This window comes from Chlorocebus sabaeus, chromosome 14 (genome assembly GCF_047675955.1).
Source record: "Chlorocebus sabaeus isolate Y175 chromosome 14, mChlSab1.0.hap1, whole genome shotgun sequence".
In the NCBI taxonomy this organism is placed as follows: Eukaryota; Metazoa; Chordata; class Mammalia; order Primates; family Cercopithecidae; genus Chlorocebus; species Chlorocebus sabaeus.
In genome coordinates this window covers 50081957-50095972 of record NC_132917.1, presented here as the reverse complement: position 1 = coordinate 50095972, position 14016 = coordinate 50081957, and the positions used below count along the sequence as shown (strand labels likewise).

Here is a 14016-nt window from a genome sequence, read left to right as displayed (position 1 = left end):
AGCAATATATTTCTGCTGTTGTCTCTGCATTGTTTTTTGTTGATTTGTTTATTTGAGTCAAAATTCCCCACCATTAATTTGAGTTAGAGTTTTTCCCTGCCACCTCTCTAAGCTATCTGGCTTTTAAACTTTCAAGAAACTTCTAAAAATGATCTATCATATGATTTTCTGTCTTGTTTTATTAGAAGAGATATGAGTCCTTCCTCCATAATTACCACCATCCCCTGCCTTCTGAATGATCTTTTTCATCATAACCACAATATTTCTTTTCTTTTTCTTTCTTTTTTTTTTTTAAGACAGGGTCTCACATTGTTGCCCAGGGTGGAATACTGTGATATGATCACAACTTACTGCAGCCTTAAATTCCTGGGCTCAAGTGATCCTCCAACTTCAGCCTCCCAAGTATCTAGGACTACAGACAAGTGCCACCACACCCAGCTAAAAAAAAAAAAAAGTTTGTAGAGACAGGATCTTGCTATGTTGCCCACGCTAGTCTCAAACTCCTGGCCTCAAGGAATCCTTCTGCCTTGGCCTCCCAAAGTGCTGGCATTACAGGTGTGAGCCACTATACCCAGCCCAAAATGTATGCCAATTTCTACACATACAAGTATTTGTTTACACTGGTTTCCCTCTTAGATTCCAAACTTATGGAAGAAATTAGTTCACACTAATGTGAAGAAGTTCTAATTACAAGACAGGAAAAATGTATTCTAACTTAAGACTATGTATCTACATGGTTTTAAGACTGGAAAACATTTCATAAGAATTTTAATGATAATGACATATTCTGATAAAAGAATTAAATGAATGAATAAGTTATGTGTCTTATTGGGTGAACTGATCCCAGATTTGACTACTCTACTTAGGCAATTTCTATTTTAACCGGGTTTTTTTTTTTGTTTTTTTTTTTTTTGTTTTGAGACGGAGTCTCGCTTTGTCACCCAGGCTGGAGTGCAGTGGCCGGATCGCAGCTCACTGCAAGCTCCGCCTCTACTGCCTCAGCCTCCCGAGTAGCTGGGACTACAGGCGCCCGCCACCTCGCCCAGCTAGTTTTTTGTATTTTTTTTTTAGTAGAGACGGGATTTCACCATGTTAGCCAGGATGGTCTCGATCTCCTGATCTCGTGATCCGCCCGTCCCGGCCTCCCAAAGTGCTGGGATTACAGGCTTGAGCCACCGCGCCCGGCTTAACTTGCGTTTTTAGAATATGTTCAGTTTAAAGACTTAATAGTGATTTATTTACAAAGAGCTTTGCATTAAGCAAATTTATTAGTCAGAACAAAAGTTAAATGTCTTCTGCCTACCTCTAAATGCTCTCCTGTTTTTATAGCCAAACAAAATCTCAAACTCTACTTCATTTCAAGAGCTAGATGTTTCTCAAGCTACCTCTCTTGCGTAGATTCCCATGGGCAAGCATCTTATTCAAGATTCTGAATTGTACCCTATAGCTCACACTCACAATCCCAACACTTCAGGACGCCAAGGCAGAAAGATTTATTGAGGTCAGAAGTTTGAAACCAACCTGGGAAACATAGTGAGACCTTATCTCTAAGAAAATATTTAAAAATTTGCTAAGCCTGGTGGCCATGTTCCTGAAGCCTCAGCTACTCAGGAGGCTAAGATGGGAGGATTGTTTGAGCCTAGGTGTTTGAGGCTGCAAATCAGCTATGTTTGAGCCACTGAACTCCAGCCTAGGTGACAGAGTGAGACTCTGTCTCAATAAAAAAAAAAAAAGAGAGAGACAGAGATTCTAAATTGTTTTTCATGACTAGTATATTTATCTTTAAAAATTATTTTGAAATTTTAGATTTACAAAAAAGTTATAAAAAATTAGAAGAATCTTCTTGTGTCTTCAGTTAGCTCCCACAAATGTTAACACCTCATATAACCAGAGTACAATAATACAATGATTAAAACCAGGAAATTAACATTGATGTAGTATTATTAACTAAGAGTCAGAGCTTAATCAAACCTTGCCAATTGTCCCGCTAATGCCCTCTTCTGTGGTCCACTATCAAAGCCAGGATCTTGCATTTCATCAAGTTGTCATATCTTCTTAGTTTTCTCTAATCTAGGACAGTTCCTCAGTCTTTCTCTGTTTCCTGCCCTCGACTTTTGATGAGTGCTGCCAGTTATTTTCCAGAATGTCCTTCAATTTGGGTTTGTTAGATACTTTTTTATGATTAAATTGATGACTATTCATTTTTGGAAAACTAAAACTGAGACTATGAATTTTTGCCAAAAATAGCACAGAATGTTGCAGTGTCCTTCTTAGTGTGCCATATTTGGAGAACCTGAATTTGATATGTCTCATTACTGGTGATGCTAGCTTTGATCACCTGGTTAAGGTGCTGTCTGCCAGATTTCTCTGAGTATTAATAAATCATTAAAGCCTGAGGACTAGCAAGGTATATCCAGCTTTTCCCTGTAAAATATGCAGAATTTTGGGCTATGTTATTCAAGCCAACTGTGAGATCTGGTGCTCCTTTGCATGTGATCACCATTGCCAGGTTGAGGAGTCCCATGACTCTTCATTATACTTGTTTCTTACCCAGGTATAACTAAGTCAACAATTATTTTTCTTATCAGGATAATTTAGGCAATCTGTGTCCTTATCTGAGATTGTTGTATTAGGTGAAATCATTCCGATTTCTTACATAGCTGCAGATACTCCATCTTGCTGATGGAAGTAGGCGTGGGATGGATCACATAAATAAATCCTTGCTATACTTGTTTCAGAAGCTGGAGTCTTATGGCATTCATCATTGAATCAGTGCTCCTGACGTAGCTTGAGGAGTATATTAGATCGTTATTAATAATTAGTAAGTGAATAAAAGCACATAATTTTTGATAAGGATACCAAGAATTAAAGCAAGATCCCTTTCTTCAGGATGCATACTTTTTAAAATGGAAATTTCAATAAAAGACAATTCTCATGTATTATAATAGTTCAGAAATTAGAAATACATTCGTTGATGTTGAAAGGAGAGAATTAACCTTGGCTGGAATGAATGTGGGAAGCATGACAAAAGAAATCAAGGTGCGGCAGAGAAGCCTAAACCAGCAGAAGTGAAAGTGACTTTGAGAGGAGAATGTGTATTGCATTTGTGAATGCCTAGGTAATAAAGTTAGAGCTTAGTCTGAGATAATTTCTGAGTCAAAAACTAATATTTCCTTTAGTTCCAGTCCAAAATAACTAGTAAATGGTTTTAATGAGAGCCTAGTCAGGTAAAGAATGACTTAAGTATAGCAGATAGGCAGGAAGAAGACAAATGAGTGGAACTAAGATCAGAGAATAAACAAAAGTTAAGGTTCTGGTTTTAGCCTAAAATTATTACAAATTTTATTGTTCGCATGGTCCCTTCTATTTAAATATGCAATGCAAGTAATTCAAAATAAATACCTATTCTTTTGTATTAAAGATTTAATTCCATTACTAGGGAGAAAAAGAAGTGCCCCTGCCAAAAAGTCATAAAGCCTTTCTGGTGTAGAATAAAAGTGACTATGGTAATAATAAGGAAAATCTGTCTTCTGCGTCTTTGGTCCACAATTTAGTAGCTTCAGAATAAGCCAAAGGCCGGGATGGCTGCTTGGAGAGGATGGTTACAATAAAGCATTGCAGATACCTCACACCTTTAAAGATTCAGGATAGACTCTAAAAATGTCAGAATGTGAGTGAATCATTTCTGTTAAGTGTCATTATAGAAACTTTCCCCAAGTCAGACTAGGGAAGCATCATTAGAACAACTCTAAAATGATTGAAATGAGACCTTGATTTGTGAATTAAAATTTATTTTTCTAAATAAGAATTAGTCATTCGAGCTTAACTTTTTGTTGTATAGAAAAAAAAATCACTAAGAATAGAGTTAAGTACAAGCCTGCACCCATCTGTTTGACATTGAGAAGACACTTGGTTTCTCTGTGCCTCAGCTTTGCTATTTGTAAGTGGAAAAGTTTACTCACTTTTCTCCAAGAGTATTTGAGCAGTAACTCTATGTCTATATCATTTTTTTTAAGCTGGACATTTTTTAGGCCATAATTTTAGTATAGAAAATTGTCGACTCCTGAATCCTGATGAAAACCATTTTCACAATTAACCTTTGAAGTAAGTAAGTTGAAGGACATCACTAGGCAACTACAACTTCTACCGACCAGCTAATAATTTTAAGATTTACTAGGAACATACACACTTAGGTTATGCTCTTCAAAATAAGATTTTTCTTAAAGTTTCTGATGATGTGATTCTTTTTCTTCCTATCCCTGCTGCCTATAGCTTTAATACAAATTGATTACTGAGTTACTTGCCATAGACTTTTTAATAAAGTTCACCTACTGCTGGAGGGAGCCTAGTTTCAGAAAGGAAGACATAAGCATTTGATGTTCTTAGGATTATTGGTTGTGGGATTACTTTGCTTTGTTTTATTTTTAACTCTAGATCACTTTGCTGTCTTTATGGAATTTTTTCTAATCTGATTGGCAAAAGGTCTATTACTTACTTGTTTTTCTACTCAGCCAGGTAACCTGGACCAAGAGCCTTTTAAGTGGTTCCCAGGACTTTGAATTTGATCTCAAAACAAGTTTGTCTCACTGGGCAGCTCAAACTATTGAACTCAACTGTTCCTGGAGGGGATACTTCTAAATTACACATTTGCCAGGAAAATAATAAGTAGATTTTAAAAGAAAATACATTGCAAAGATACCACTAAGTGGACCACTTACTGCATACATTTTTAAAAATAGTGTTCATTGGATTGAACATTATTTCAAACTATTCAACTACTTACATGACTTTGACCTGAAAAAAAAAATATATATATACACACACACAGATTTTTCTTATCTTTTTTTTCAGATAATTTTAAGGTTTTCATTAACCAGTGCTTTTAATATTATTACCTTCTTAAAAGACAGTTTAAAAATACAAAACAGATGATGACATGTTTGAATACCACATATTTGTCAAATATTTGTCAAATACTCATATATTTGTCATTTCTTCATGGTTAGGACATTCAAATGCTCTCTTCTAGCCATTTTGAAATTTACAGTACAATAATATTAACCATAGTCACCCTACTGTGCAACAAAACACCACCATTTGTCTGGCATCTCACACAAACTATTTTGCCCTGATATTTATTTACCTTTAATGCACAGATCCTATCTGCTGAAGAGAAAAGGCTGTTTTTGAATTTATATTCATAGCTCCTTTCACAGAGTTGGCACTTATCAGCAAACCAAGAGATAGGAAGGCTTAGAAATGTTTTCTATTTTAGTTAATGCCCTTATAATGTCAGAAAAAAGAGAGAATAACTTATTCAAATCAGCACAATCTCTATCAATCATTGATCATCGATTATGTAGAGTCATAGTTTTATACTACACCAATGAACGTCATTAACATCTCATTCTATGTGAATGGTGTCTATTTGATTTTCCAGTGTGCAGCCTTTGCTGCTATTGGTAGTGTTTCTGAATAAATGTCTAAGATATTGACAAGATAGGTGAGCCATGGATCTATTTACATTTTAAATAATTATTTCCCTTATTAAAGTGCTGTACACTTGTTTTTAGAAGAATGAATACTTTATTTTCATGTAGCATACTCTTATTATAAACATCACACATTTTTATTAGAGAAAAGTTTTGGGCCAATAGGTAGAGGCAAATACGTTTTTAATGAAGTGCATAATTACTATTGAAATTATATTTGAGAGAAATGATTCTTGACCTCATAGGAATCACAATAACTTTTAGTTATTTCATTTTCTCAATTGCTTTATTTTGATTAAATTTTCTTGTTGCGTAAACACACACAATTGTTTTCTTAAATGGCATCTTGGCTGGGTTAGAGCCTAATCTCATATGGGCTGGCTCATTGAAGAGGAATACTCTTCTGCTTTCAGACTTCCCACGTCTACTGTGGATTCTAGCTGGTTCACCCTCCTTTGATCCCCTTAAAAATTTGGAAAACATTAATTGTTAACACCTAATGAGTCCTCATGGATACTGAAGGTATGACAGTGTCTGATTTGCAAGAGTTCAAGAATCTTTTGGATTAACTTGAACGAAATTTATGGTTGGTGTTTGGTGGAATAGTGTGTGCACAGTGACCCTAGGCAGTATCACTTTCGTAAAATTCCAATGAAAGAAAATCGTGTGCTCACAAGTTTGAGTCTCCCTGTCTTGCTCAGTTTTCATTCGACTTAATAAGTAGTCAACAACCTATTTTTTTAAATTTAATAATTTAATTTTATTTAATACAAAATTTAATAGTTAAAAAATGCTTTAGTCTAGAGTTTTGACAGAATATATAACTTGCTATATATGACAAACTTCCCATTGTTCTCTTTTTTGAAATTTATTTATTGTGTTTTGTTTTTGTTGACATGTTATAATTGTACACACTTATAGTGATGTTTTAATACATGTACATATGGTATAAAAATCGAATCAGTATGTTTATCACTTTCATCATCTCATATATTTATCACTTCTTTGTAGTTAGAACATTCAAATCCTCTCTCCTAGCTATTTTGAAATTTACAATATAGTAATATTAGCCATAGTCACCCTACTGTGCAACAAAACACCAGAACTGATTCTTCTTATCTAATTGTAACTTTTTATCTGTTGACCTATGTTGCTGTCTTGAATATCATCCTTAACTATTTCCAAAAAGCTTTCGTTATTTGGGAATTATCTAAATTCTTCTGGACGTTTTTTGTTTCAACCTGATTGAGAATATGGGACCTGTGTCTAAACCATTTCTGTGACATGCCATGTTTCTTGCCTTCTTTCATTTGTAAAGAACATACCCATTCTCTTTCTCAAATATGTATGATTAAAAATCTGTCTAATTCTCCAGTCTCTTTAGCTAGTTATAACACATTTGCCAATTCTGTTGTCTGCCCCTCCCACCAGAAGTCTTAATTTATGATATATAGTCCATATTTTCTTTTTCTTTTCCTAGCATCTTTGTCTTTGCACCCTTACATGCATATGTAACATTAAGGGCTGTGTCTTACTTCTCAATATTAGTAATTATAGTAATTAATTTTTAAATCTAGAAGTGGTTACATATTATAGGTAGAAACTCATTACTTGATTCCATTAATTTCTCCTAAGATAATGTTCACTTTTTCTGAATTTTTCATATGCCTATATGAAATTTTAGGAACTAAGAACCTATAGTGCTCAGTTTCATGAAATAATTCCTTATGATTCTACAAAGAACTTACAATAATTCAGAAAGAAAATAAAGTGTATTTACTTGTTATTGTTTTAGTGATTGTTAAGATTCTGTTTCATCAGTTTAGAAATGTTGCCCTGATCTAAAACTCTTTTTGCATACAATGTGGTCTCAGTGCTTTTGCTTTTTATGAACTTTAAGCCAAAGAATTCCTCCATATAGATAGAAATTGTCCAGAAAAATTCAAATTAACAACAGCATCTGGAAAAGGTTGTAGAAAGAATAAAGGTTCCCCTTACTTATAAATGCTTTACTTTTAATATTCATCTGACTACCTGGCTTTTACTGTAAACTTTCACTGAAGGAAGTGTTATATCCCTGTTACATTTATTAATAGAAACATAATTGCCTGAATTTTTCGTGTTGGCTACAAGATGATATTTGAAGAATTATAGGCTTTCAAAATGTAACCTTTTATTCATATACTTATGTTATGAGTTAGAAGCTAATCTACTCCAAAGTTAATTATATTATTGTTCATGTAGCAAGGATCCAGAGCAACCAATAATTGAGCGTACCTGTACATGCTGATTGGTTTCCCTTTTCAGAAATGTTCAGTCTATGTAAGGGAAAATGTTAGCCTTCGCAGAATTGACGTGAGGCTGAAGTGGGCACGTATAGGCAAGGGACAGTTGGCAAGAAAGAACGGAAGGGGAGAGAGCCCTATATGTAAATAGCATGTTCAATAAGATCTAAAAATATTCCCTTATTATAACATCACAGGCAGTTTAAGCAAGAGATATGGGAGCCCATGTATATTTTTTACAAACATTTATTGGAGTGTAAAGTATGTTGACATTGCTAAATTCGTGTCTGATAGAGCCAACTTTGTGAATGAATTTAGAGTGAGTAATAGAGGCTTGCTGCACAGCTTAAATGTGGAGATGGCTGAAAACCACTTTAAATTTCAGTCATTCATACATTCAGTGATCTGATGGATGGCAAGGTTAATTTGCAGTAAATCCGTTAGTAGACATGGTACTGATGTGGTAGTGTTTGCCATGTAGAAACATGCATAAATAATAAAGGTGACACATTCCTCTAAGTTCCTCTCTATACTGGAACTGTGATTAAGATGTAACTACCACTGCATATTTAACTCACTTATATAGTAAAATAAAACATGTTTCTTTAAAGATAAAATTTTTAAAAAGCTAGCTAGCAGGTTTTTTCTTTCTTTTTTTTTTTTTTTGTAAGTTTGGTCTTTATGTAATGGTCAGGTGATTTTTTTTTTGCATTATGCTATAAATCTTACTATGCTGGATGTTTTATGGTGATGAACTAATATTCTTTTTCTCATGAAAGCTCCCATGTGATACAATTTAATATCCCTTCCATTGTCAACTATTACCGAACATAAATAATAATATAATGAGTTTACATAAAAGTTCTAATCCATGCTATGAAATATTGAAAAGATTAATAAAAATTACAAGGTAGAAATGTCATTTTTGAAAGTCATTTGATTTGGACACAACTTTGAAATATGTCCAACTTTTTAAAAGGCTTTCATATTAAAATAAAACAATGTTACAGTGTTCATTATTTTATATTTTTACAACACACACACACAACTGCCCTCATACATGACACCTATTCTCGCTAAAATTTATTAGGCTTTTATCATATACCAGGAAATGGACTAAATGTTACTTTGTAATATCTCATTTAATTCTGATAGAGCTCTATAAGATAGTATTGCTATCCCCATCTTTTTTTCAAATAGGAATCCCATTAAAGAATAAATGGCTACCAAGTTCACGTAGCTAGCAAATGACACAGTTGGAATTTGAACCCAGATCTCTCTGAGTCTAGAGTTTACATTCTAATCTCTAAGCTATTCTGCTTCAGTAAGTACAACATGTCCTTGGTTCAGAAAGATGTGTGTTAAAGGAGATAGATTTTGAAACTTTAAACAATCTAACTTACTATATTTGATTGTGAGAGTAATTTTCTAGCTCAATGAAAAGAGGGCTTTAAGAATATAGGAGATTTTGTAAAGTTTGATGCAAAGTTAATTAAAAAAAAAAAAAAAAGCCAGAGTGCTTATAAAAGTATATAGAAGAGAGCTGAGGAAGGACTGGATATCTAATTTTCTTGCTTATAAAATTGTGCTGATTAGTACAATACAATGCACTACCATGTATACAGAAGAAAAATTAAGAAAGACTGCTTTCTGGATATATCTGGTGGGAAAAAAAGGAAACTAGATATAATGACAATGTTTGACACACAGTAGTTGCAATTTTTTTTTTTTTGCTTTGTTTTGGTGAAACCTAAAAAACTGTAAAGTCATTCTAAACAGGACAGGTTAGCTAATCTCTTTGTAATCATCAAGTTTTACATTCACTGAAAAAGGTTAAAATCTGAGATGAAATCAAATCTTGAGTAATGGTATTTATACTGTGACACTTACCTTACTGAGAATATAAACCTTCAAATTACTACCCACAAGTTCTGTAACTGAGCTGGAAACTTTTGTAGTTTCATAGGTTTGGGAAGTGCACCCCAACTAAATGTTAATCTACATATATTAAATGTTCTGTCATTTTACATTTACATGTTATTTTTCTCTTTTTAAAAGTATCATGAGGTGAAAAGAAAGTATATGATAATGAAGAGCAAATGTCACTTTATGGATATAAGACATTAGAATATGAAAACAGTTGGCCTTGATAAATTCAGACTGACATCCAGTTAACTTTTTCTTGACTGCCTGGTTATGATAACAGAAATATTTCTGTCATATATATATATATATATATATATATATATACTGGAATAGGAGTGAGGATATGGGTTTTATACCAACTCTGCCAATTAATCAAGTTTGCAACTTTAGATCGCATGTTAATCCTTATGACTAAATTTCCTCAGATATAGCATGGAAGTAATGTCTGCCCTATGTTCCATACATAAGGAGATAAGAATTTTTTTTAATTGTGAATGTTATTTTTAAAGTTAAAAATTACTATGCAATGTTGTTTTGTAATGCCTACCTCACACTTATAATTCTGAAACCATCGGAATTCTTAGATTTGTGTTGTTTTATATCATTAAATAGGATCTCTAGTTTTGAATATGTTTCTTATTTCACATTATATATAGTCATTAGAGAACAAAGTTAATTTAAAAACAGAAAATAAATTAATTATTAAGTATCAGCACTCAGAGGTAACCACTACGTCCTCCTTTTAAAGCCATCTCCACTTTTATATGTTCTTGTCCTATTTTTTATCAACAATAGGCTTCACTAGAAAAGTTAATACTTAATCATTTGCAAAAGTTACCAGGCAGAAAAATATTTCTCAAATAGTACTTGCCTATAAAGATGATGATGAACAAGCTTCTGATGCTGTAGAACATAAGTGGCTCAGGAAAGCCCAAGCATTTCTGATATATACTCTGTATATTCTGAATTTTCTTTGTGCACTGACTGGTACCTTTGAAATATGGTTTACCTTTTCTCACTTGAAAGAGATAAGCTATTTTCATGCATTGGTATCCACAAAAATTAATAGAGAAGGGCACAGCCTCTATACCTTTGCATTTTAACAGTATTCTTGTTTATCACTTTTGCATTCAATTTTCTCCTAACATGTTTTCTGGAAGAGGTCTATATACCAAGGCCTATTTAAGCATCAGGTACACTATGCATATTGCAGAGGTCTTTGGAGTTTCTCAAAGGCCTATGGAAATGTCTGTAACTGAAAACAAAGAAGAGTTGCCTCCAAAAATGGCCACAAAATCAATATTGTCAGCTGTTTAATTAAATGTACACAAATGTGATAGTAGGTCATCTCCATTTAACTGATAAATTTGGTAATCATAGCAATTCAATGTATAGGTATCTTGAAAACATACTGCTGTACACACAACTTTTGCACATAGATGTTACTCTTGGTACCAGATATTTTTCTATAAATACAAGATGTTTAATATTCTCTCTTATTATGTATGATCATGTATATATGATCAAGTCATATATGATCTGCTGTCTGCAAGTTGGAGAACCAGAAAAACTATGGGTATAGATCATAGGACTGAGAACTGGAGAAACAATGATGTAGATTTCAGTCCAGGTTTGAAGGCATGAGAACAAGAAGCTGCAAAGGCAGGGAAAGAACAATGTCCCATTTTAAGCAGTCAGGAGAAGAAAGAGAGAAAATCCATTCTTTTTTCACCTTTTGGTTCTATCCAGGCCCTCAAAAGAATAGAAACAAAGTGGATGGCCATTGAATGATGCATTGAGGTAAGACTTTAGTGCATCAAATGCTCTATTAGTCTGTTTTCACACTGCTATAAAGAACTTCCCTGAGACTGGGTAATTGATAAAGAAAAGAGGTTTAATTGACTCATAGTTCTGCAAGGCTGAGGAGGCCTCAGGAAACTTGCAATCATGGTAGAAGGGGAAGCAGGCACTTTTGTCACAAGGCAGCAGGAGAGACAGAAGTGTGTGTAGGAGGAAATGTCAAGGAATTATGAAACCATCAGATCTTGTTAGAACTCACTATCATGAGAACAGCATGGGCAAAGCCACGCCATGATCCCATCACCTTCCACCAGGCCCCACCCTCAACACATGAGGATCTGAAATTATCTCAATTTCAGATGAGATTTGAATGGGGACACGGAGCCAAACTATATCAAATGCTGAATAAATTGGTTTGAAAACAACTCTTTTCAATTAAGCTGGATAATTTACTGACAAGACCACCATAAGGTAAAACTTGAACACTCACAGAATGAGTCCGTGACATTATTCTCAGTGCTATAAAGCTTGTATTCACCTTGGGGTGGCAGAGGATGAGGGTCTTTTTATGATTCTGAATAGTTTGACAGCTACTAGATGTTGCTTGTTAAGTAAAACTTGACTTTTAGGGATGAGATCTATTAGCTGTATTTTCTTGACATGGCTACTGGGGCTTGTGGCTGTTCATCCATTAGTTATCTGTCACATGTAAGTAGATCCTTTTTCCATAAAAGTTATATTCCTAGCACATTTGTTGCGACTTTCTCCACGGTGCTGTATGATCCTGTCACATCTGCATGCAGCTCCTGTTTCAATACCAAGTTGATATATGTTGCTATTGCTTTTTGGAAGCATCCAGTCAATGTTTTCTATGAAACTATTTCTTAAAAACTGGCAGGAAGAAATAAAGCCTTATTCCATTCCATTCTTGTCCAACTCCATGGAAAACACAGTAACCTACTATTTGTTCTGAGACAACTGCTGGTAAATTTAATCAGTGTATTAAAAACTGAGCTACCTCTCTGTTTCTTTTAGAACAACTCAGTCCACTTTCCTGAGCACATTTGATTGAAATCTATAATTTGCTTTGCCATAGTTTTGTGTGTAGAGTTGATACTGTACTGATATATCAATATAACATGCCTTGCTAATGTGCAGACTTGATGTATTTGGACTAATTGGTTTTGTTTTTTGTTTTCCAGCTGGGACAACATATATCTTTAGCAAAGGTGGTGGACAAATCACGTATAAGTGGCCTCCTAATGACCGACCCAGTACACGAGCAGACAGACTGGCCATAGGGTTTAGCACTGTTCAGAAAGAAGCTGTATTGGTGCGAGTGGACAGTTCTTCAGGCTTGGGTGACTACCTAGAACTGCATATAGTAAGTACTTTTTGAATAAGATTCAGCTTTTACTTTTTACTGTTAACTTTTTGTAAAGAATTTATAATTTTGCCTCTTGGATGCTTCCTTCCCCCAGAAACCAGTACTTTGTTATAGGAAATATGAATCCAATCTAGAGGAAATAAGACCACATACCTATTGCTGTTGTTAATCACGTTCTTTGCAATGCAAACTTTTTTTGGGGGGTGTGAATTCCTGTTAATTCTGTGTTCAAAATAATTTAAAAAAAATTTTTGGAGTGATTTTCGTGTCTTTAGGCAGACTTGCCAAATGAATAAAATAAGTTATTGCCCAGGAGGAGATACCATACCATCTGGCTGGAAGCAGGAGGTTGTAATACTGGTGACATGCAGAGATCTGGATTCTGTCTTTATTTCTTTGCTCACTAGAGAAAGTACTTATCTGAAGCTACATGAAATAAAAGGAAGGAAAGGATACTTTAAGGTATTTGGGGATGTGAAAGAAGATGGCAAAAAGATTGTTTCTGTGCCATTTTGATACATAAGTGTCAGGAAAATATATTTTGATTCATAATTACTACTTATATCCTGGGCCCATTCTCTTTTCTCTAAGTTGTAAGCCTCCCACAGTAATTTACTCAGTGTATAATAGATGGCAAAGAGTAGTCATGAATGAAAAGCTTCATTTTCCTTTGAAAGTTGCCATAATTAACTATAGGGTTCAGGGACCTCTCTTCTTTCTCTGCATTTTAAAAATTATTAATGAGTATGGTTGCAACTCTTTAAATCTTCATTTTCTCACATTATTTGTAAAGAAGCACAGTGTCTTTTATTGTTAAGAGGTATTAATATTTTATTGATATATCCAAAAATCATAGTGTGTCACACATTCAAAAACTTTTCTAAAGGGTTCTTATTATCATAGTTCTTGGTCTAAAATATATCTTTTAGAAGATTTCAGAAGGAGCATGTAAGTCTCCCCATCCTCTTTTTTATCCTTGAGATTCATTTTATTTCCCATGCATTAAGCAACCATGGAAGTTTGTTCTATTTTGTTTTGTCTATCCCTGTAAGTTCTCCTTCTATCAGTACTCACGCTCCAAAGGACATTTGACTAGGTCATCGTGTTCTTTCCTGTTAGAATGTGG

General features: G+C 34.1%; 1 protein-coding gene across 20 annotated transcripts in view; it reads left to right on the top strand.

The window, feature by feature from the left end:
• Positions 1–14016, top strand: part of NRXN1 (neurexin 1) — a 1137472-nt gene that overhangs the window by 797570 nt on the left and 325886 nt on the right. For all 20 annotated transcript variants that reach the window (XM_073022966.1, XM_073022965.1, XM_038006271.2 and 17 more), the window contains one exon: positions 12706–12887. In XM_073022966.1, coding sequence (XP_072879067.1) covers positions 12706–12887 — 182 coding nt within the window. The remainder of the gene's footprint in view (positions 1–12705; positions 12888–14016) is intronic.